The sequence below is a fragment of the Doryrhamphus excisus genome, linkage group LG13, assembly GCF_037039965.1.
Source record: "Doryrhamphus excisus strain RoL-2023G ecotype Guam linkage group LG13, RoL_Dexc_Guam_v1.1, whole genome shotgun sequence".
In the NCBI taxonomy this organism is placed as follows: Eukaryota; Metazoa; Chordata; class Actinopteri; order Syngnathiformes; family Syngnathidae; genus Doryrhamphus; species Doryrhamphus excisus.
Window position 1 is genome coordinate 4,364,373 of NC_136369.1, and position 25,851 is coordinate 4,390,223.

At 39.6% G+C, this 25,851-nt stretch overlaps 2 protein-coding genes across 2 annotated transcripts; one reads left to right on the forward strand and one right to left on the reverse strand.

Moving 5' to 3' along the window:
* Positions 1 to 1,007: 1,007 nt before the first annotated feature.
* LOC131139802 (uncharacterized) lies at positions 1,008 to 4,272 on the reverse strand. Its single transcript, XM_058089704.2, has 5 exons — positions 4,089 to 4,272; positions 2,416 to 2,802; positions 2,261 to 2,335; positions 2,091 to 2,169; positions 1,008 to 2,012 (listed from the first exon to the last, which is right to left on the reverse strand). Exons 1-5 carry the CDS (start codon positions 4,171 to 4,173, stop codon positions 1,844 to 1,846), a joined length of 795 nt encoding a protein of 264 aa, XP_057945687.2. The 5' UTR covers positions 4,174 to 4,272; the 3' UTR covers positions 1,008 to 1,843.
* A 2,857-nt stretch (positions 4,273 to 7,129) lies between these two features.
* On the forward strand, positions 7,130 to 18,186 carry apip (APAF1 interacting protein). The gene is made up of 8 exons (XM_058089706.2): positions 7,130 to 7,188; positions 8,603 to 8,668; positions 10,341 to 10,441; positions 14,657 to 14,705; positions 14,790 to 14,907; positions 16,480 to 16,615; positions 17,507 to 17,674; positions 17,760 to 18,186. The coding sequence occupies exons 2-8, from the start codon at positions 8,606 to 8,608 to the stop codon at positions 17,857 to 17,859; spliced, it is 735 nt and encodes a 244-aa protein (XP_057945689.2). The 5' UTR covers positions 7,130 to 7,188; positions 8,603 to 8,605; the 3' UTR covers positions 17,860 to 18,186.
* Positions 18,187 to 25,851: the final 7,665 nt, after the last annotated feature.

Genomic DNA, 25,851 nt, shown 5'->3' on the forward strand with positions numbered 1-25,851 from the left:
TGTTTTAATACATGTGTGTAAATATCAAATGATACAAATAAATTATTACTGATGAACTTGCTGCTGAGTTTATTTTTGAAAGTGTGTTTCATGATAAGGCTCCAGCATACCTCCGCGACCCTAATTAGGATAAGCGGCGTAAAAAATGGATGGATGTTTCACACACAAGTTAAACTGGAGCACATCACGTAGCATAATTCGGTTTTGTATGTCCAAAGAGAGTAGGAAGAAGCAAAGCTTATTTGAGCCTACCGCTCACCAGTTCCATTTGTTCTCTTCCTGTGTTCTAAATGTACTTTTTGCCTTTTGGAAAGTTTTAAAACAGAATTTAAAAGCATAATGCAATGGCGGTCAAGGTTTATGCTGAAACTACAGACTGAAAAACAGTAATATATTGATAATATCTGATGAAAAATTTGACAGAATCAGAACTTTGCAATGAGTGAGTGAGTGAATGAACCAATGGAATGAATGAAAATACAATGTGAATGTAGTGTTCTACATTGGCCACTAGGTGTCGGTGTTTGGGTGACACAAGGACCAGACGTGATCGCAAGAAAAGGCTTTTATTACAAGTTATTTCAGGCACAATAATAATAACATCCATCCAAATTGGCGCCGGTATGCTGGAGCCTATCCCATTTGCCTTTGGGTGAAAGGTGGATAATAATAACATAATAATCATAATCATAGCTACAGGAGAGTATCCAACAGGATAGCCGATTCAGCATTCACTTCCATATTATGCCCTGGACAGGTTTGGCCGCCATTGTAGTAGGCAGAATCCAAACAAATTGCATTGAAAACGCCATCACCCTGATCAGCCATGAACTGCTAAACCAGACAGGCCAAAAGACCAGATTTGTCATTTTTCAAACATTGATACAAATGTTGTAGATTTAGAACACTGGTTGTTATAAACAACAATAAGTAAACACAATATTGGAAAATACCTAAGTGTATATTTTGTGGGACTCCCACACAATATATCTTTCAGATAATTTGTTTCTTTGGATGATTTCATGACAGGTGATGATGATTTAGACATGAAACACATTTTTATGGGCCTGTGGACGGCACATTGTAGAACCAAAATATAAAATAAAAGTGGAAAAAACTGAAAAAAAGCATCAAGTTACTAGAAAAAACTGTAAGTCGTAGGAGAGTTCATACTAAAAACTAAAAACACTCACTTACACACATACACAGTACACATATAGCAGAATAATAAACAATAAATACAGAAACTTCAGATCAATCCATGTCAATTTCGGACTTAAAATAATGTACAGATGTAAAAACCCATTTCCGTATAAACCACAAATATTGATACATACTATAATTTAGATGGCTGAACAGATCCACAACAATCTGGTTGCGATTGAGTCAATACCCTGAGAATACGATGACCTGGATGAATGAGATGTTCACAGGCACACTACCTCTGATACTAATGGGGAAAATATCTTGTGTAAGGATATATTTTACTAAATCAATTTCACAAGGCCGCTGGAAACCAGAAGACATCCGCCCACCGAGGGTGTGGTGAAGATTATGATGGAGTCAGGTAGGCGGATATGGCATGGAGTCTTTAGTTTGGGCTCTTTGTGAATCATTCACTGAGGTGAATGGACAGAGACCTCAGCAGGGAAAACATTCCACATGTTATACTCATGTGAAATTGATTGATTGACTCTTGGGTCTTCCATAGACTCTTAAAAGAACACTGACAATAAATAACTAGAAATGATTATTGAAATGTAGTTGCAAAGCTTTCCTGATTGTCATTAGTAAGCCAGAATGCTCAGTTTCTGTTCTCCATACTTGGAAAAGAGAGTTAGTTTCACTGTGAATATTTCTCTGGAAGCTCATCCAGCGGGATGACTGTGTACTCTTCTGCCTTTCCATTTTCTCTGGGTCCATCTTTTTGCAGGAACGTCTCAGTCTCTGCCCCCTTCTGCTGCTTCGTGGAGCCAGTTTGGGTTTGTGATGCCTGATTTGGGCCATTCCACCTGACATGAACAAATTAATGGTTGATATTCATTAAAGTTGCTCAATTCAATGTATTTTCGATGAGGTTAATGACTCACTTGTCTCTGGTAGCGATGGCCGCACAGAGCATAACCAGTGCTGCCACACCAACAATGAATCCTACGATGATGATCCAATCTGATAAGATAAGTGAGAGCTGGACTTCATCAAATTGATCACTTAAAATCATCTGGAATTTAGTTTATTAATGTATTTGTTTTACACACACCTGGTGTCACATGTCCTTTGTGCTCCTGTGGCGCCTCTGGGCTTTCCGACTCCAGAAGATGATGAGGTTTACCACCTGGGGGAACAAGGAAGGAAATATATCATATATCATATATCCTATCGTTACAATATTACAGACCGGTTTTGGATGTTTACCTTGGATTGATGGAAAGTCAATGATTCTCTTGGTTTTGAGATTTACTTTGACATCTTCTTGTCCTGACCCAATATCTCCACCCGAGCCAATATCTTCATCTGCTGGAGCATCTTTTCCCTCCTTAGCACCCGTGAAAGTCATGCTGGGCTGGAATTGCCCGTCACTGCTGTCACCTGATGCACTCCCCTCGCTGGCGTCCTCTAGTAGGCTTCCATTATGACTCTCATCTGCGCCAGACGATGTTTGGTCGGACTGTCGAGTGGTTGTGTTTTCTTGAAGTGATTCAGATTGGACTGATGGGCCAAAAAACTGCTCAACAAGGAACCCGTCCGTCACAGCCTCTCGGAATACATCTTCATCAGCTTTCATGGGAATTTGGGTCACAGCTGGGAACAGAGATGGAAAAATACAAGGATCAGCACAAATATTTACCTAGCGGACTTGACATGGAAAGTTTTCTGCGACCTCAAAGGAGACGGCAGGAATTCTTGTATAAACTTGTGTTGTCTACTTGCTAAGGTGTGACAGTAATGATTAACCTGGGTGATTACTCATAGGTGAGTGGGTTTACAAGAGAGGAAGTGTCTTTGCAGCCCATCTATTACACAATGGCACACCCAATGATGGTGACTCAGTCACACAAGGGGATGCAAAAATGGGCTCAACTTTTTCATTTTTTATTGTCATAAGAAAAACAAAGACAAACGAAAGTCTGTCATTCAGCTTTGTCTATAAAATATATAAAGGTTTTCTACCGTTTTTCTACCGTTATGACGTCCAAGATATCTGATCAACCTCCATCCAATATTAAGGGCTCTAAATGCAATATACTAAGTTCTATGTGAAGTATTTCCATAATGCCTCATATTAACTCAAGCAAGATCTCAGTGTATAGACTGGTCATATATCTCATCTCGTTTCATATTATCTACATACTGTATTGTATATAACTCTGGGAAAAACTGTTGGTTTTGTTAATACTTGGGTTGTTTATATTGTATATTTTTCTATATTGTGTATTTTTGTACTGCATAGCTGATTCTGTATGTGTCCCTTTGTGGAAAAAGTTTGGACACCCCTGATATAATAATTTCTTTCCTGCCTTATAGGTGATCTTTTGGAAACAAATAAAAAACTACTTTCCTTTTCTGGCCAGTCATGTTCTGCTCCAGTCTACTTATGTGTGTTGCCTCTTTTCTGATGGTTAGTTTCACCTTTTTTCCAAACCTAGCATTAACTGGAACATTTTACAAAGGCCTTGGTGTGAAATGTGGAGCTGCCAGTGAAACCTGAACTGCGACAATGAAACACAACACTTCACTCCGTAGGTAGAGGGAACGATTAGGAGCAATTCAGATGGTATCAGCAGAAGCACTGGCTCATTGGGTAACGTTGAAGACAAGTATGATATTATACTGGTTTGGTTGCTTTACTGAAAAATTATTGTATCTATTTTTTAATCATAAAATGTAATTTATCATTATAACCTGTATTTTTTTTGCAAATAAATACAATTGACAATGAACAACATCTATTTAATTGTTGCTCTATATATGTATATTTTGGTATATTAAGGTACAATTAAAAATATTCTAACACTCAGTTCCCCGATGAAAGGTGTAAGGACAGCGACCAAAAAAGACGTACATTAAAGAAAAAAAATGACACTTACAATTAACCAGCATTGAATTGACTGTTGCCCAAAGTCCAAGATAGATTCCAAGAGGCAGTGGGATTCTCATCTTTGTAGCATACATTTCTGATATTGGAAGTGCGCTGTTGTTGTAGGAACCCTGACTGGAGTGTTTCAATCTGATGAATCACGTCTGCCTTTTGTAAATGTCACCAGGTTTGGGTATGAGTGCAACAATGACTGGCAAATCAAGAAGAAAAAAAGCTTCTACGTACGAACACCTGTGAACACACCCTCTACCTCACTCTTTCCCCAATCCATTTCCTCCTTGTGCAGCACAGCAGCACGGTGAAATTTTGTGGTTAAAGTTTGCGTTGGTGTAAAATTTCCCTACATAAATCAATCGTAGAGAGAGCTCTTTCAAATGCTTCATCACGCTACATCCATATTCCTATTGTCTTTATAGAGGGACAATTTCCAGATTCCAGATATGAATGTGCCCTGCGATTGACAGTCCAGGGTGTATATGATTATAATAAAGAAGAAATAACGTAAATTCTTCCTCATTGCCTCCATCATCCGTAGGACGTGTAATTTTCCAGTTTATTGAGCAGTCTAGAGCTATTTTGCTCAATAGGGAATGTGTGTACACTGTAGCGTGAGTGAGAGGTGCAAAGTAATGGTGACTGATGCGTCACAGGCGTGTAGCCTCAGGCTATCAAGCATAATCAAGAATTGGCCAAGTTTGTTTGAATTGCTCAATGACTTGGTGAGCGCTTGTCCGGTCTTGCAATCCACACCTAAGAAAGTCTGATTATGTTACATTGGGCGATTATATGTAATATATCAGAAACACCCTCAAGGGAGCATTTACATATTAGTTATTCTAATCAGGGTTAAAACCACGGCCCATCAATAGGCGGCCTGTGGGCCAGCTGCGGTATTCATGGTCCCCGAACTGTTATTCTATGTGTTTTGTCTGGGTCAGTACACATATACTGGTACCAGTCTCTATGCCAACGATACCCAGACAGCCTGTTCACTGTTACGTGCACTTTTTACATTTCTTTCCAGTAGGAGATAGGTTCAGGTCGCTGTCCGCAGGGGTGTGGAGGGCATGGTTGTGTAGTCATAATAGTAGGGATGGGCTACTATCTGTATCCATATATCCGTATCTGTACTCTGAGTGGGCAGGGTATAAACCGGAAGTGGGCGTGGTTTCAGCTCACATGTTTGGGGCTTACATCTGTACGATATTTTGACATGGATTGATCAGAAGTTGCTGCGTTTATTATCATATGTGTAAGTGATCTGCAAGACTTGCACATAGACATACACATTCGTCTTACACAGACGAAGTTTAAGATTCCAACGTGCATACGAGCGTTTGATGCAACTATTATGGAGGTGTCAATCGGTTACTGTTACCACTGTCTGTGTACTGCCAACTGAAAATTAACAACATACTGATATTGTAAGTAGCACATCTGTTTTATGATGACTTCATGGAATAAGACCGAAGTACAGTTCAAGGTAAATAGCGCTCTTGCTTCCCCTGATGGATAAGTGACTGACGTCACATATGCCTGCATACGTTATGAAATCAGGATCGCATTGACGTCACAAAACCCAGTCTGAAACCAAGCGTTAAGAGCCATCCCAAACTTCTTCCAGGGCTCACTTCCAAGTGCAAACCTCATTATCAGACACTTTAGCATCATTTAACACAAGAATACAACATTCTAACTATAGTATTTATAAGTAAGAAAAGTGGAAAAAGAATAACTGGTCCCCTTTAATAAATACACCAACTGCATTCTGAAGAGGAGCGTCTCTTTCAAGTGTCACAAACGCAAAAGGAGGCTTCAACATCTCTGTTTTTGGAGTAGTTCACCAGCAGTCGGAGCCTCAATTACACAAAAATGTTGCGTTCCAAGTTCAATGCTCAAAGAAAGGTGTACATGAAAACTGGTAGTTAAAAGAAGAATGGCCTGAAACATTTGCATTAATTGTGCCTCCATCAAGAGGCAAAGACAAAGCATCGGATTTTAAGAGGCTTTTCCTTAGAAGTAAGGGAAGGGATAAGAACAACAAACACAGTAATCATCCCATCAAGCTGCAAGCAGGATTCTTGTTACATTTATGACGCAACAAGTGTACACTTAGAATGGTGTGGATTTTTGTGGATGAGTCCACTGACACCATTGATAATGCTCAGTTGATGGTTTGTGTGGTCACATGATAAAGTGTTAAAGTCAAAAAGGGAGTTTGTTGAAGATGTGTTGAGCATTTTGAGTAATTTTCTCAGAAAAAAGGTAGATCAGGTCGTTTGTAAGAAGATGACATTTGTTAAAAGTTGCATCAAACTATGTACACCTTTAAAAAATATCAATAAGTTGTATTAAAGGACAAGCGTACCAAAAGACATGACGCGAAAAGAAAGACTTATATTATATTATATTAGAGATGCCACTAGATCTCACGAGAATAAAAAGTGAAGAGATTCAGAAAAAACGGTCTTGCAATAATAAAAAATACAAACAACAATTCCAAAACTTTAGTCAGCGAAAGATGATGTATTAAAGGACACATTGCATTATTATGATGTGTTATTATTACTATATATTTTCATAACAGTGGTTTATTTGGTCTCAAAAACTTAAAAATATATAATTCTGCATACATTTGTAATGCAATAAACATTTCAGAATGCACAGACTGTATATACAATCACAAAATCTTCAAATGTCACAAAAATAATAAAACTGCTTTGTTCTATATAAATATTTTACTGATAGTAAAAACTACAGATATGATTGTTATTATTATGGTTTGTAGTGGTGCTGAACTTAACTTGATTATTTATTTAAGATTTGGTAAATATTTATTTTGAGAGAGACAGTGAGTTCTAAAAAACATGCTGCCCACAATGCTATAAAACAAGTTAATTTGAGAGCGATTGTATACAACCGGCGAGTTCTGAATAAACTGAAGAGCACATTGAGCAGTATACGTCATCAATCTACAGAACCTGTACTACTTAAAACTGACCTGCAGGGAGCAGCAATGTGCCGTAAGGCATCCGGGTTGCCGGAAACTCCCCAAAGAAGAAGCTGATAAGGCACATGCGCATTCCTTGGTAAGCGGTCTTTTTTTGTTTGTTTTTTGCAGCTTGTTCCTCTCTACACAGGTAAGTGGTTATCTTGTCATTGTTGTTCGGAGTAGAACTGATACTATGGTAAGGCAAGGCGTGGCTTCTTTTATTGAGTATATGGAGACTTTATGTCCTGAACTTCACAATACTTGCCTACCCAACGCGGCAGCTGTCACAATGATACAGTGCAGCCTTTGTAAAAGTTCCGTGTACGTCTGCGTGGACATTGGCGTCATTTTCCCGCAGTAGTTATATAACAGGGCCAACCAAACCACTACATGATGCGTAATGTAATAAACAGCACATGTGCGTAATTTCTGACATACTTTACAGCAAGCTAGCTATCAACGGTTACGTCACACGTTTGTGCCACTTGTTGCTGGGCAGGTTTGTGCCCCGTTGGCCAATAGGAAAAATGGCTCTACACTCGTCTCACCCGCTATGCCGTTTGAATGGCAAAAACGAGGGTCAGAGAGGCAGCAGGGAATCAGTAACACAATTGCTTTTCAACAGCAATATTGTGATGATGATGCACGTTTATTTATTTATTTTTATTAGTTGTGCAGTTTGTTAGGTAGGTAGGTGATACTTTATTAATCGCTAAGAGATCTGTATTGAATCAAAAAATTGCGTTTGCATTGAAGAATGATCCACTGGATGTGGTGAAGACTTTCTCTCACCTCTGCCCAAAGTGAAAAATCACTGATGATTATGTTCAAGCACCTATACTTGTAAAAGTTCGTATTACACAACAAATACACATTCAGATGAGTGTTATTACTTATAGAAGCTTGTCAGTTTAGGGAAATTGAGGGGGGGGGTGCACTACTGTGATAAATATCTACTGGCTCATGTGTAGTTTTCTGTGTAAGCACACTATCATGACTATATTTACTACATTTGTCTTTAATTAACAGAACAATACTACATCATTGAGTTAAATGTGGTTATGCATCTATTCATTGTGTTTAAGACTGTCATAAAATCTTAATCAATAGATTGAAAGGACAATGAAGTAGAGGAGATAGTCAGAAGTATAAAATGGGTTTTATTCCAACCTTTATTTTGCTGTTGCATATAATTGTAGTCTAACAACAGCTTCTACAACAAAAGTGTATTTTTTTTAACTGTCTTGGTTGGATTTGTTTTTATTATACCATGTCCGACCGTGCCATTGCGCTGAATCTGTCTGCTCTCTGCCCTGGTCTTGTACCACTAATAGCTGTGTTCACTGTGGGAGGTAAAATGCAGCTCAAATTTTGTGAAATACGTGGGCTGTACCTCATATTGCGTACATGCTAAAAATAAACTACAATGTTTCTGTGACATTTAAAGAAATTTTAAATGTCAATTGTTGAAATGTTTTTCTAATATTTCATGTGTTCATGTTTTCTGACAGGAAATGTCATCTTTGTGTGACACCAATGATGACCAAGTTACAGGTCGATGCTCGGCAAAAGAAGAGGTAAACGTCATCACTTGACAGAAAAATGAAGGAGTTGGGAAAACAATTTGTTTTAAATGATGCGAAACGCATGAAGTAGGCACATAAAAGTATGAATAATTTATTTATTCTCCTTCCTTCGAATAATATCTAAAATGACTTTTTATTGTAACCTAAACATTTTTTTTGATGAATGTTCATCAACCATTGCTTCTAGGACAATTCCAAGCTTTTGTGATAACTTGCAATGAGTCTCGTACAGCGCTGTGGAGGAATTTTGGCCCACTCCTCTTTCCAAAATATTTTTAATTCAGCCACATTGGAAGGTTTTCCATCATGAAATACCCTTTTAATCAATAGGATTCAGGTCAGGTTTTTCTTCAGCCATTAAAGGGGACCAATTGTGCTTTTTCCATTTTTCTGACATATAGATATAGTTAGATTGTTGCATTATCATGTTAAACTAAACTGTTTTCAGATAATGAGGTTTGCGTATTTGGAAGTGAGCCCTGAAAGAATTTTGGGATGGGTCTGAACGCTCTGTTTCAGAGAGTTTTTTTTTCTGACACCGGCTCACTTTGACGTCACAATGATGGGCTTCCTTATATGGGCGTTTCCCGGTACAAGCTCTAGGCTTGCCCTCTCCCACTGTTTCACTGCACTGATTTCACCCTGTCAGCACAGAGCTAACGCTAATGGCTTCCAGAAAACATTTGTTGTCTGGAACGTTTTTCAGATTGGAACTTGCTTAAAGGAGCAAAGAGTCAGAAGTGGTTGGAGTAGCAGATTCCTGACCAACAATAGACTAATATGGGACTCTTTTGTGAACATGGGCAAAGCTGGACAATCCACCAAACTATTGCCTCAAAGCCTTTCCAAAGATACTTGGACATGGTGAAGAGTCACCCTGTACTGGTCACCAGCCAATCACAGGGCATATATAGACAAACAACCATTCACACTCACAATCATACCTATGGACAATTTGGAGTCGCAATTCACCTAACATGAAGTATTTACAATTTTCACATTTGGAACTGAACTGTGTGTGTATTAAAATTTCCCTTCATTGCATAACCTTGTGTACTCTACACGGCTCCATGGCTGCTTTTTGATTTCCTGCTCGCAGCAGAGCGCTCTGTTCCATGGGACAAATGCATGTTCAGCTTTTTAAAACTTCTTCCACCTTGTGGCCATTTTTAAGGGTAAAAACTGTGTCATCACCTCACCATGCCTCTCACTCGAGAAATGTGAAAGATGAATGTCCTTTTTGATCTGGCGTTCTGGTTGAAAAAAACTTACAAATACGTCTTTGGTAGCCAACAGAGGCGAGTGAGGCCTGCAGTTCTTTCAATGTGGGGTCTTTTATGACCTCTTAGTTGCTGCGCTATTGGTGGAATTTTGGTTTGCCAGAACGAGTTCACGAGTGTTTTCACCATTTGCGGATAATGGCACTCACTGTGGTTTGCTGGAGGAACCTGTTCAAGACTGATAGAATGCAATAAATCTCAGTTTTTACAGGGAGGGCAATCACCTTTTCTGTTCTTTCTCATTTACATAAAAATAGCATATAGAGTAAAATGAAGATTCTGTTTCATCACTTGTGTACCAGTTTACTGAACTTTGCGTTGCCACTTAAAGACTCAATAATAAAGAGCAATAATAGTTTGTATTATGTTTCTGACTGTTTTAGGACAAGGAGCATCCTCGTGTACTCATTCCAGAACTCTGCCGGCTCTTCTATCAGCTTGGATGGGTGACAGGGACAGGAGGAGGCATCAGTTTGAGAAGAGGGTTTGTATTTCATGACCATGAGTTTACACTGAAAGTGCAGTGGAGATAATGTATCAAACAACATAATAACAAAAAAACAAAAACATTTTTTTTTGACAGCAGCTCATGAATTCACATGGAAAAATGTTTAGAATTCTATGCTCCCAACCCTTTTAACTGTGTGCATAGCTGGCTGAGTTTTGTTTGTGTCTTTGTCCAACTAGTGTATCATAATTTGTAACAAGACAATGACCCTAAACACTGCTCAAATTCTATTAAGGCATTCATGTAGAGGAACAAGTACAACATCCTGGAATGGCCTCCTCAGTCCTCAGACCTACAGTGCATCCGGAAAGTATTCACAGCGCTTCACTTTTTCTACATTTTGTCATGTTACAGCCTCATTCCAAACTGAATTAAATTAATCTCTTACCTCAAAATTCTACACAAAATACTCCATTATGACAATGTGAAAAAAGGTTTTTTTGACATGTTTTGAATTTATTAAAAATAGAAAACCAAAAAATCACATTTACATAAGTATTCACAGCCTTTGCTTAATACTTTGTTGATCCACCTTCGGCAGCAATTACAGCCTCAAGTCCTTTTGAATATGATCCCACAAGTTTAGCACACCTATCTTTAGGCAGTTTTGCCCATTCTTCTTTGCAATAAGTCTCAAGCTCCATCAGGTTGGATGGGAGACGTCTGTGCACAGCCATTTTCAGATCTCTCCAGAGATGTTCGATCGGATTCAAGTCTGGACTCTGGCTGGACCACTCCAGGACATTTACAGAGTGGTTCTGAAGCCAATCTTTTGAGATCTTGGTTGTGTGCTTTGGGTCGTTGACCTCAGGCTGGGGCGAAGGTTCATTTTTCAGCAGGACAAGAGCGCTCTGGAGCAGGTTTTCATCCAGGATATCTCTATATATTGCTGCATTCATTTTCCTTCTATCCTGACTAGTCTGCCAGTTCCTGCTGCTGAAAAACATCCCCACAGCATGATGCTGCCACCACCATGCTTCACTGTAGGGATGGTATTGGCCTGGTGATGAGCAGTGCCTGGTTTCCTCCAAACATGGCGCCTGGCATTCACACCAAAAAGTTCAATCTTTGTCTCATCAGACCAGAGAATTTTGTTTCTCATGGTCTGAGAGTCATTCAGGTGCTTTTTGGCAAATTCCAGACGGGCTGCCATGTTCCTTTTACTAAGGAGTGGCTTTCGTCTGGCCACTCTACCATACAGGCCTGATTGGTGGATTGCTGCAGAGATGGTTGTCCTTCTGGAAGGCTCTCCTCTCTCCACAGTGGAACGCTGGAGCTCTGACAGAGTGACCATCGGGGCCTTGGTCACCTCCCTGACTAAGGCCCTTCTTCCCCGATCGCTCAGTTTAGAAGGCCGGCCAGCTCTAGGAAGAGTCCTGGTGGTTCCAAACGTCTTCCATTTACGAATAATGGAGGCCACTGTGCTCATTGGGACCTTCAAAGCAGCAGAAATGTTTCTGTATCCTTCCCCAGATTTGTGCCTCAAGACAATCCTGTCTCGCAGGTCTACAGACAGTTCTTTTGACTTCATGCTTGGTGTTTGTGCTCTGACATGCACAGTCAACTGTGGGACCTTATATAGACAGTTATTATATTTCCAAATCATGTCCAATCAACTGAATTTACTGCAGGTGGACTCCAGTTAAGCTGTAGAAAGATCTCAAGGATGATCAGTGGAAAAAAGATGCACCTGAGCTCAAGTTTGAGCTTCATGGCAAAGGCTGTGAATACTTATGTAAATGTGATTTTTTTGTTTTCTATTTTTAATAAATTCAAAACATGTCAAAAAAACCTTTTTTCACATTGTCATAATGGAGTATTTTGTGTAGAATTTTGAGGTAAGAGATTCATTTAATACAGTTTGGAATGAGGCTGTAACATGACAAAATGTAGAAAAAGTGAAGCGCTGTGAATACTTTCCGGATGCACTGTAAATAGTATGCTTTATCCATGCTTGGAAACCATCAAACCGGACTCAACTTGAGATGTTTTGGAAAGAGGAATGGTCAGAAATACCCTCAAACACAATCCAGACCCTCACTAGAAGCTATAGGAAGCATTTGTTTCTGCAAAAGGAGGATCTAATAAATATGTTTCTGTTGGTGTTGGCACATTTATGCAACTGCCTACTTTTGTTTGAATAATTATTGCACACTTTCTGTAAATTCTATAAACTTCACTTCTCATCTATCAGTGTCTGCTCTATGATATAATTAACTGAAATTGCCGGTCCCAACAACCTGTGATTTATAATGGAAAATCTTGAATGAAGCTATACTTACATTACAAAGGTTCTTGGATATGGCAGGCCAGTGAGGATGGTCACAATGAACACTTGAAGCTCAAGGCAGATGAGGGCTAATTTGTCGGCCGCATTTTAAGTCGGGACAGCCTTCGCACACCGCGATGACGTCATGTGCCTTGCAAATGTGCACTTGAAGGGTGCAGACCCGATATGGGGCACACAACAAGTGTCATCAACTTGTTGGTCACAAACTTAGCTAGAGAAATATTAGCAAACATAGCCAAAAGAGTATCAGCGTTTGTAGCTGTTTCCACAGAAGCAGCTATCCTTTTCACTTGCGCCACAACAGGCACCTGACGTGTTCAGGATGGGTTCTTGCACGGAACTGCATGTGTGGAGGCCACTACTTTTGCTGATATTCTTCTAGCAACATTTGATGATATTCTTGTGGTGTGGTTGCAAACAGAGCCCTGGTAATGTGGATCAGTGCATTCCTACCTCCTACCTTCTACCTGTGCTTGTGTGGTCAGCGGAGGTAATTATAGCACTCCATTATAGCTCCATTATACTCCAATTATAGCATAACCATTATCGTAGTATTGTGTGGCAGTGTTGAAAATATCACTTTGTATACTGAATGTACTGCATATTCAATTCATCTTTCATCAGGCACTGCAGCTTCTTGAAACTGCCCTTTTAAAAAAAAAATTCCAGCTGATGTTATTTGTGCCAGATTAACATTCAGATTTTTTTTTTTACAGCTCTGAAATGTGTTGATGTGTTTTATCAGCTGGTTTTCTAATCAAAGCTCCAAATACATATTCACTCTTTCACCCATTATACTGTGCATAATGTTGTCGTAATGGCAAAAACACATTATCAAATAAAAGGGGAGATTTTGTAAACGAAATATGAATATTTTACACCAAATTTTGACGGCTTATTTTTTCTCCTCTGTGAATAAAACAGGGTGATACTGAGGAAAGGAATTATCAATAATGTTTAATGTCGCAAGTAAGGCCAATTCACACTTAAAAACTGCGGCTAAAGCTTCATAAATTTTGTTATTACCCATTACATTGTTGAGAGTTGTTAATGCTGCCATCATGAAAGCCATTTCCAACTTTGACCAAATACTCAATAAGAAAGTGACTCATCAGGCAGTCATTGAACTGTATTTACACAATGCACAATTCCTTTGCACTTGGAACAAGCAAACATATAGAAAATGGTTTACATCATTCATCCACCCATCCATTTTCTATGCCGCTTATCCTCACTAGGGTTGCGGGGGTATGCTGGAGCCTATCCTAGCTGACTTTGGGCCAGAGGCAGGGTAATACAATGGTCGCCAGCCAATCGCAGGGTACATATAGACAAATAACCGTTCATACCTATGGACAGTTTGGAGTCGCCAATTAACATATCATGCATGTTTTTGGAATGAGGGAGGAAACCATCGTACCCGGAGGAAACACACACACACGCACAGGGAGAACATGCAAACTTTACCCAGAGATGCCCAAGAGGAGATTCGAACCCAGGTCTTCCCGTTCTCCTGACTGTGTCTCCTATGTGCTAACCACTCGTCCACTGTGTGGCGCGGTTATCATAATTTCCTTGGAAATTGTAAGTTTGTTGAATCATTGTTTTAGTTGACAATTAACCATGAAACGTACGTTAAAGCAAGGAGGACAGTCGCTAATTTTGTAAGGGCTTTTCTGGGCGAATGGAGTCGTGAACAAAGGATTTTATGTTTACCATTTTCATATCTAAGCATTCCTAAGAAGCTTCAAAACAAATCACCAAACAAGTGGTCCAGCTATTAATTGTTTTGTGACAGACAAACACTTGCGTTTACTGCAGTATTCCATCTGATCTCTGTGAGCTATTTAATCTCCTATATCCGTATCAAGACACTGTGTGTTTGTTGTTTTGTTCTACAGGGACCACATCTACATTGCGCCTTCAGGGGTTCAGAAAGAGAGAATACAGGTCAGTAGAAAAAAACAATGTAGTATATTAACATTCTTTGTGAAAAATGTGCCAGATCGTACCTTTATTTTGTGTGTCACGCAGCCAGAAGACATGTTTGTCTGTGATGTGGAGGAGAGAGACATCAGCTGTCCACCCACCTGGAAGAAGTTAAAGAAGAGCCAATGCACTCCTCTCTTTATGAATGCCTATACATTGAGAGGTGGGATTATTTTATCACTATCCATTGGTAACAATTACCCTATTGGCGGTCTGAGTCTGACGCAAGAAGAAGGTTTTTGAAAAGGGCTGTTTCTGTACTGTGGTGTGAGCGGAATCCATTTCAATCTGGAATCCATTTCAATCTGGATTCCGCTCACACCAAAGTACAGTCCTCTCAGACTTCTCCAACTTGGACCACCTCACCATCCTTAACCTCTTAGACCTCACTGCATGCTCCTTTCTCACCTTTCACCCACCCTCAACATCACTGCCCCCCTGTCCAAGGTGTTCCCCATGGATAGGTGTTTGACCTTCTCCTCTTCATCCTGTATTTGCTTACCCTCCGTAGCATCATCCATCCCATTGTCATGGACTTCAGTTTCATTGTCATGCCGATGATTTCCACTCTACATATCTCCCAAATCCATCACTGCCTCCACACATGCCACTCTCCCCTCCTGTCCCTCAGAAATAAAATCATGGATGCAACTCCAATTTCTCAAACTAAACTGTGGTAAATGTGATATCATAATTGGTCCAAAATCTCTCACAAATACAGCCACCAACTTTTCCCTCCTTCCCTGCACCTCCCTTACTCCCTCACCCTACGTCCAAAATCTTGGCCTTTTCCTTGACAGTACCCTTTCTTTTGAACACCGCATCAACCAGATAACCCAAACTGCCTTTTTTCATCTAAAAAGCATTGCCTGTCTTTGCGCTTCCCTCTCCCTCTCTACTGCTGAAACCCTCATTCACGCTTTCATCATCACCAGACTTGATTGCTATGGACCTCCAAGCAAAACTCTCAAAATTCACTATATTCAGAACGCTGCTGCCCATTTACTCACTCACACTTACTCACACTATCTATAGACTACATAAGTGTATGAGTGTAGGTTTCATTGAAGTTTTTTTTTTCCTATATAGTGTAGCATTACTGGGGCCTACTTTCCGTTTCCCGGCGTGCGTCGCTGTTTTTGTAAAGGACTGGAAAGAGCGTGATTCGAGCTCACATACACTTAGTAGTTGGTTAATAATCAGAATTATGTATACATATGTTGGTAATGTCTCTTTTATTCAACCATTGTGTTGCTGTGTGTAGTTGTTTTGACACCACGACTAGGACTAGTGTGTGAGCTGGTGATTGAGGTCAGTACCCAACAGGGCCCCCCACCCCACCCCGCACTAGACAAGCAAATGGTTGTAGAGATGCGGTTCGGATGAAATTTTCAAGAATTGTTGGAAATGGGATATGGAAACATTGATTACATTTTTGGGGTTGATGCTGATCACTGCCTGGATCCAGGATTAAAAAAAATATTCTTTAGCTTTGCGAGAGAGGACCATTTTGTGAATTTATGCATATAACAAAACAAAAAATGGTCACTTAGTACTTGGGAAAAAATACAGGACAAGGTTCTAACATGTTCTACAAAGTATCAAATACTGATCCAAAAAATGTAGGAATATTATTTGGTTCGAATCACAATATGGGGGAACTGTGGCTCTCTCCCAGTTCTTCTCTAGCTCAGTATGGAACACCATCAAACTCAAAATCTTGACTTTTCTACAGGAGCACAGGCCGTTATCCACACCCACTCCAAAGCTGCTGTCATGGCAACCCTTCTGTACCCTGGCAAGGAGTTCAGAATAACACACCAGGAGATGATCAAGGGGATCCGTAAGGGCACCACAGGCACCAACTACTGGTATGTAATCAAGATGGAACAATTAGGCTGCAGTTTCTAACTGGTTGATCAGTGAAGGGTAAGCTTGAACTGCCGTCTAGGTTGGTGAACAACTGGAGGTAGTTTATTACAGCAGAGTTGGAGGATGAAATTTCAACATTTGTAAAGATTATCTTTAGAATTTCATGAAGTTGTACTTTAATATAAATGACCAGCACAGGAATATAACACAAATAAATGCCCATGTCTGTTTTAAGCAAAGCATTCAATCTTGCCCACACGACTGCAATGTATCCGTGGCATTGCGTTGTTGGGGAGAGAGCACTCGATGACATTGTCATCGAATATGCATAATTATCCATGACAAATTGTTTGTGTGTGTAAAGATAAAACTCAGCTTTTTGCTGTGCGTCATAAAAATGCCCATATCATATTCTGTGTTTTTAAAACGGGTGTTGGTTTCCTTTTGTGTGAGAGCAGACATAGCTCTTTATGTAAGTGTCTAAGGCTTAGACACTTACACTTAGTGCTCATGGCATCATAACACATGTTAATCTTGTTATAAAAGATAACATTAAAAGGCATATGCAGTTTCAATAATGCTTTAAATGGACTGAGGGAAATACGGAACACAGATCCTACCAGTTAACTGACAGCCATTCTATGACCTGATCTGCCTTCTTGAAAATAACATTTGCATGAACCCGGATTGATCATTTTTTTTCAATAAAGTTCTCAAAAGGTTTCATTGGTCTGGTGTTCATACACAACCAATGTACGTATGTGATTTGGTCTCTTCACTCGATTGTGTGACAGCACAGTCTCAAGCCTTGAGGTGAATAGCTGTCAAGTGTGGTCGAGACTGCCTGTCAGTATTGACTGATGGGTGAAATGTCTTATTGTATGCTCTAGCTATGATGACACACTGGTGGTGCCTATTATCGAGAATACCCCAGAAGAGAAGGACTTAAAAGGACGAATGGTTCAGGCCATGGAGGCATACCCCGATTCATGCGCCGTCCTCGTTCGGAGACATGGAGTCTATGTATGGGGGGAATCATGGGAAAAAGCCAAGACCATGTGAGCATTTACCATTCAGTACTTTCAACTTTGTGAATGTTGTTATGACTTCAAATGTTGAAATGTAATTTGCTGCATTTTGTAGGTGTGAATGTTATGACTACCTGTTTGACATCGCTATCCAGATGAAGCAGTGTGGACTGGACCCTTCAGCTTTTCCAGCAGAAGAGAAAGGAATAGTTTGACATTCCATGATACCTTTTTAAAGAGACTTTTGTTCAAAGAAGGTCAGTTCAATCATGGAGCAAGATTTTAATAATTTTCCTTTCACGCCAGCCCTTCACAATTCTGATGTTGATTGCCGATTCAGAGTTGAAGCCATGTGATCCAGAAGGACCTGGAGGGGTATGGTCCTGAGCACTGTGGGGAAAATCACTGTCTTCAGTGTGAATATACTGTTACAGTTCAGTTGCTCTGCAATGATGATTACTTGCATTTACCTAAATGCATAATGTACTTTTTCACAAGCAGAATAAATGAGTCCTTGCCTTTTGCCAAATGCAAATCCAAAAGTACAGTACAAAGGTTTTTGTTTTGTTTTTTTAACAAAAAAGATGTTTTTAAATCCACTGAGGAACTAAATGATCTACTGTATATCAAATTGTGTTAATTTAATGGCTGGAGGACAGATCAACAATAGTATAATAAAGCACAGCACCGTCTCACTTGTAGACTTGTAGGTAAGAACTGTGGCTGTTCGGCAGGCCTCGCCACAGCAAGTATACCCTTGCACAGCATCCCTCTAATGCTTACTCTAACTAGAGTGAGCTCCTTTTACTGCCCCGATCCCATTTCCTCCACCACTGTATCTGCTCCAAACAGACAGGAGCCAAATATGTCACTGGCTTATATAAATTTAAATTGGAAGAATCCTGAAATGTTCCGTTGTATTGAGGAGGAATTCTTGCAAACTAATTTGCAAAAGAAATGTAACACTCTCCCATTAATTGAAATGACATTGAGAGGCCCACAATGTCACACAATCCAATGCCATAAAAAGGCAGAAAACGACGGGTTGTCACAGTTTTGTTTACTTTGATGCTTTGGTGCTCATGGGTGACTTTCTGAGGAATTATCATGAAAAAGCACATGACAACGTTTTAGAAGAGAAAAACAATCCCTCAAGCGTGCAGATATTACAAAGTCAGGCGTCCCTGGCGCTGAGTGCATTTTAAATGTTAATATTAACACTTATCAGTTGACATTCTTATTCACGTCTTTATTTAACAATTCACACATTACACACGGTACAGTATGATGTTAAAACTGGACAACTTGAGAGCAATATGTGGGTTACCACAAGTCTATCCACTATTAGACTGTAATTGAAAAGGGATTTGGGACATTTCTGTGCGATAGCATTAATGGAATACGTTTTTTGCTTTTTATTTTTTTTAGTAATTTGTTCGGCAATCGTTCATGACTTCATATGGGTCACTGATCATATAGTGGTTAACTTGGCCTTGCAGGGTGGGTTCCTAAATGAATGTGAGTATGAATGGTTGTCTGTGTCCTATATGTTCCCTGTTAGTGACTGGCAACTAGGATACAGGAGAACATGGATGGACTTGGACAGAGGCAATCTCTTTAAATTGTACATAAATGAGGGACTGCATCTTTGGAGGGGCGGTCCCTGTGTGTGACTGGCCAATCACAGAGCATGAAGAGTGAATACAGCATTACAGATAATGAAGAGATGTACTTATTTCATGTTCATACTCTGCAAAAATGTATTATCCTGAACTTGTTATAAACGAGTATCCGGCTCATCCCTACTAGCTATATCGTAACTCTGATTCCATCAGTTCATTGATCATCTTACATTATTATTCATGAGTAGGGGTGTCACAAGACACCCAACAGGCCCATAAAAAATGCAGGCCACACTTTGGACATCTTTAATCTACAAAGCGCGCACAACGAGTGTGCTTGGCTCAGTCCCTAGACCTAGTCAGGGATTGTGTTTATGTGGGGGTGGGGGGTTACAACAGAAAAATAAGCATGATAGGTTCCCTTTAATGATGAGTGCATATGCATTTTATACATTTAAATTTGTTTAAGTACGTGAGTCATATCTATGGCTTAAACCTAGATTGTATCGGGACTGGACGCTAATTGAAGAGAGAAGGGGAGTGTTCTGAGGCTGAATCCAGTAATTACGCAGTCACTGTTATTGCAGATGTTGATCTGAAATTGGAGAAGAATTTAAATGTCAAACTCGCAGGAGGATCTTGCACGTGTATCATGTACTTGTGACATTCACTGGTGGTCCTAGAAGGTGACCCTCATGAGGATCTACTATATCTCTGATTTTCTGTAGTAGTGTATGTTGGGGTATAATTATAAAACATTGGGGTCACTATTGGGGGAAAAAATCAAAAGTTTGTTAGTTAAATCATGAATCAACTGACTTAATTATCTTTTTTCTTAAGCAAACAAAAAGACGCCTCTAAGCCTTCAATGACGCAATCTTAAATTCCTCTCTTGATGTTGGCACTCCATTTGAACTCCCTAAAAAAGCTTATTTGTGTCCTGTTTCTTACTAAGTTTATTATTATTATTTTTGCGTGTTTCTCACTAAACCCACTGTTTTGGAGGATGCCTGTGCATGTGTGAGATTGCTGATGGAGGGGCTTTCAATTGGTAGCGTGTATAACATGACCACAACAGAAATATTTATTTTTCCAAAGTGTTTTCAATGAGGGATGCACTCGTGCTGTAGTGGCACCACTGAAACCCATAAATTACTCGTCAAGTCGCATTAATGTGTTTGCCGCTGACATCTGAGGAGAAAAGGAGCACTCGTTGCTGCATGATATATTTACAGGTATTGATTCACTTGCAAATGTGATTAGAATTATAGGTTGAGTGAAAGACTTTTGATGATCATAGGGGTGATGCCAATTCAAAGTTCATGTTAAATTTTATCATGCTAAATGCTAAATTCTAACCTTCGAGTCACTTAGATTAAATGCAGCTTAATTACACCTGGGGCAAAAGTATAAATGATACATAAATGCACTAATACACACATTTTCTTCACCATGATTATGGATTGTGCATCTCCCAGATGGAGTAAAAAAAAGAGTATTTCTTCCAATCAAGAGAGCATGATGACTTTTTCTGATGATTAACGGACTACCAGAGACAAGGTCCCAAGACTCCATGTTTAAGGTACTACATATGCTGTATAGTAATAGTATACTCTATAGGGTGAATGTGCTCTAATTACACAGCATATTGTAAATAAATGAATGAAGGACTGTGCAGCCAGTTATGTTACATGCACGATGGTCGCAGCCTATCGTACTAGTTAGGTCAGTTTTAGAGGGGTTCTGTATGGTGCACACTGCTACCACAGGTCTGTATCTCCACTCTGAGAAGATGTATCGTTTACTTCCATTTGCTCTTGTCCTCTGCAAAGCTGTAATAGTTTTATGTCTGCCAACTTCCAATGTGAATCAGGCTCTTATGCATGCTTATCACACTAGCTGCAGCACTTTGCTCAAGGCCTTCTTGCTTTAATCCTTTCACCCAGACCATACTTTGTTTTTGTGCCTGCTCTGACTTTGCTGATAGAAATGTAAAAAAAAAAAAATAGGAGAAAGAAGCTCTATCAACACATTCCTGGTAAAACCCGCATTCAATTATCTTTCACTAAACTTATGAAATGTATGCAGTTTGCCGTCTGTTTTGAAAACAAACATGCAAGAAAACAAGCAATCGCTAGTTTCAAACAGTATTCATACTGCATCCAAGCCTGTTTGTGTGAAGGTCTTGCACAAAGATACAGAAAAGATTTTTCATATCTCTTCTGCATTACTGTCAGTCATTTAGTTAATTAGGACTAGTAATTAAACCACTTCCTATGTATCCGTCGGAAGAGTCCTAACACAACAAACAGTTCTATATAAGCACTATGACAACAAACTTTGTAGTGTAGTGTTTGCCTTATAAATATAAACATGACATACTACAGTATAGTCACAAGGTACTCTATTAATAAAACATGTCATTTGTGCATTCATTGTTACTGTGTCGGTTTTTCGTATCACGTCTTCACAAATATTCCCCAAAAATCTTTAATACAGGCAAAACGTACAGAATATATGTACCACTGTTATTAAACAAAAAGCCCACAACTTATACTATACTTATGTTTACGTTGTAATGCTTCACAATACTCCACAAGCGCTGAGGTTTGGCTCTGCAGTTCTTGAAGGTACCATAGTTGTTCCGAAATGCAAAATAGTTGTTCCGAAATGCAAAATTAAACTTATAGTAAGACTCTGATTCCCACTCTGTGTTCATCCATTATCTAAAATGATCATTCAGCTGTGGTGCGTAAAAAATGGGCATTTTGTGTGGGCGTTTCAGTTACTTGCAGTTATGTACAGTACATGCCATTCACTGGTGATCCCGGAATGTAAAAAAAAAAGACAACATAAAAACAACATAGCTTAGAGCCAGCCATAAAAAAACAAAAAAACATTTGTCTTAAAAGTTGAGTGTATCCAGTGTGACTGATACAGTATGATTTTAGTGGAGTGATGCTACAGCAAATATATTTCCACAGGAATGGTATGACATCTTATAACCTGTAAAAGTTTTAGTGAAGTGCAACCTCTGAAATATTGTTTTTAACCATCCATCCATTCTCTACACCGCTTATCCTCACTACTGTTGCGGGGGAATGCTGGAGCCTATCCAAGCTGACTTCCCGCTAGCCAATCGCATGGCAAACAATCATTCACACTCACATTCATATCTGGAATATTTGGAGTCGCCAATTAACTAAATCACGTTTTTGGAATGTGGGAAGAAACTGGAGACTCTGAGAAAACGGTACACACGGGGAGAACTAGCAAACTCTGAAAGATTCGAACCCATGTCTACCCAAAATCCTGACTGTGTGGCCAACATGCTAACCACTCGTCCACCATTCGTCCTAGTCCTAGTGGCCACTTTAAAAAATTAATTGTTGAAAATTGAAACCGATATGCCGATATTGTCCAACTGTCAATCACAGGGCACATATAGACAAACAACCATTCACACTCGCATTCATACCTATGGACAATTTGGAGTGGCCAATTAACCTAGCATTCATTCATTCATTTTCTACCGCTTTTCCTCACGAGGGTTGCGGGGGGTGCTGGAGCCTATCCCAGCTGTCTTCGGGCGTAAGGCGGGGTACACCCTGGACTGGTCGCCAGCCAATCACAGGGCAAATATAGACAAACAACCATTCACACTCACATTCATACCTATGGACAATTTGGAGTATCCAATTAACCTAGCATGTTTTTGGAATGTGGGAGGAAACAGGAGTAAACCCACGCATGCAACATGCAAACTCCACACAGAGATGGCCGAGGGTGGGATTGAACTAGGGTCTCCTAGCTGTGAGGTCTGCGCAATCCAAAAACATTAGGTTAATTGGCAACTCCAAATCGTCCATGAATGGTTGTTTGTCTATATGCGCCCTGTGATTGGCTGGCGACCAGTCCAGAGTGTACACCGCCTCTCGCCTGAATAAATCTGGGATAGGCTCCAGCACCCCCACGACCCTCGTGAGGGTAAGCGGTAGAATGAATGAATGAATGAATGTATTTCCCTATTCTGTATATATCATTTTTCATATCATATCTTAATTACCTCTCATCTTTGCCTTGTCTTTTCCCACACACAGGTTCAAATTCAAATATGTTAATGCAAATATGATGACCAATCATAATACATATTTTTGTGTACAACAGGTGTAGTTTCAATGCTGAAAGGTGTGCACAGTTCTTGAAGTTATGATTTTACACATTTGCAGCTGGGACTGTTGTGCCAAAGCTTAGTGTAAACAGTGTGGAAACAGATAGGTATAAAGGTGTAACAATGTCATAAAAGACACCAGCTGGAGTTTACAGCGATATAAATACCGATGCATAGTACCCCAATGGGACAGCTGGTACAATGGAACAGCTCATCCATTAGATTCAGTAATACAAATAGTCAATAAAGGTTCCACATTGTAAATTTTCAACAATTTCAAATATGTTGAGGTCCCACAATAGTGTATTTGAAGTGTATTGCTAAACTCACGCCGTGATGGTGGAATTAGGACAGTTTAAATAGTTTTTAGTAAGCCCTACTGGAAACACTCCCTTGCGCGTGTGTAGCTTTCATGCTAAAGAGCTGTGTTTGTTCACGCCTATTTGTGGTTCAAAGAAGCGCTACTACGTACTTTATCTGCTTTTTACTACATATATTGTACAGTTGTCTCTCGTTTATAGCGGTTAATTGTTTCCAGACCCAACCACGATAACTGAATTTATAGGATTATATGTTGACAATTGGAATTGTTCATACTTAGAGCTTTGAAAACCTGTTTACGACTTTCTAAATGCGGTTTTTAATGTTATTAAAGCCCTGTAGACATGAAATAGCACACCTATTGTTGCCTTTACACTCATTTTTTATTGTTTATAATACATTGTGCAACTCTTATGCTGCAGGGATTCGAGAAGGCCTCGCTAACAAAGCCAGCAAGCTAACTAGTTAGCCTCAAAACGTATCGCTTCCAAAGTCATGACTTCATGCAGTGTTAAGGTTTAATATATTAATATGTTTGACTAACAATAGGTCTTAACCTACCATAGAACAACAACAATTTCATTAATTTCTGAAAAACAATATTAATCAAACCATGATATTATGAGGAACAACTGTACTCTGCAACTCTGCACTTGTCCACTAGTAATAGATGCCATATATTACATACAACAACATAACTAAGGACTGGAAAAGGATGTAAACATTAGCACATTAGCAACTAGCACAGCAATGTGAACTACAGGACTAAGATAAAATAACATCACATTTTAAAAGGCTATCATGATTGTTTTTTACAATGAGATAGATTCAGGGACTCCAGGGACAAATAAAACTGGTATAACATCATTGAAAAAAATATTTGATATCATTGACACCTGTCAATGGATCAGCCCATGAATTCATAAGCTTGTTTATTTTGAGCATTTATTGGACTGAAAATGTGGGCAACTCTTCACACGAAAGAGTCCCCCCCACCCACCCCCCCCCATGCAGTGGTGTATAATATACAGCGAATGTCACAAGCTGCTCGGAGCCAATTGAAAATGAACTATTTGCACCCCTAAACGCCATTGTTTCTGTGCCTGAATCCTCTTCTTCGTTACTCCTTCAGCTTCCTTGGACATGTGTGTCACTGTCTTCCCACTCATTGCCCCACCCCCACCCCACTTGCCCTTAACTTGAGCTCAAGGTTCTGTCATGCAAAATAATGTTTGACAAATCAAATTTGAATGGATAGGAGGGATGACAACCATTTGCGATGAATGGATTTGCAAGGGTCTTAGTTTCTTTTTGGCAAACATCCCTGCTCCAAGACATCAACCATAAGACAGAGTGTCTATGCAGCCATGCATATCTCTGCTATCACTGTCGAAATATTTGCATATTCAAACCGTGTATTTCATACATAACGTGATTGGATACATCCAGTGGAGATCTGGCAGGCTGGTTTTTAATCGGGTTACTAGCACATTTGTATTAACTGAACTGTGTGCCAAGTTGAGGTTGGATGATACATTGTTTTATACATATTTTACCATCAAAGCAAAAGCCCTGTTTATTTGTGAAATGGGGGACCTTGGAGAGGAAAGGAGTTTGAGATTAGTTCTTCATTTGAACTTTAGATGTAAAAATAGAATGGTAGATGAAAATGGTATAAAAAGATGTGAAATGAAAGAAAGCCGACTAGGAGAGCATGTGTCCAGAGATGGTTATGGTGAGCCGACAGTCTTCTAAGTGTCCTCCTTCGGAACATGACAGTAATGTGTTAGCCAAACTAGGCTGTCTCATTTAGCTCTCAGAAGCATGTGCCTTGCCCCACAGCGCTTGTCTTTGTTCTGCTTGTCCCCACTGCATCTTTTGGGCTCTTGTTAACAAGTTACACCAGCAACGTTTTGCACTGCCCTCCACGGCTGAATGCTTCGGGCCCGAGTCCCTGAACACACACACAAACACACACCGCTGCTCATGGTGACTTGTTCTTGGGAATTGATCCTGGGGAAACACTATTAATTATGACTTCAACTATTTTACAAGCAAGTCATTAATTCATAGTTATCCTTATCCACAATATG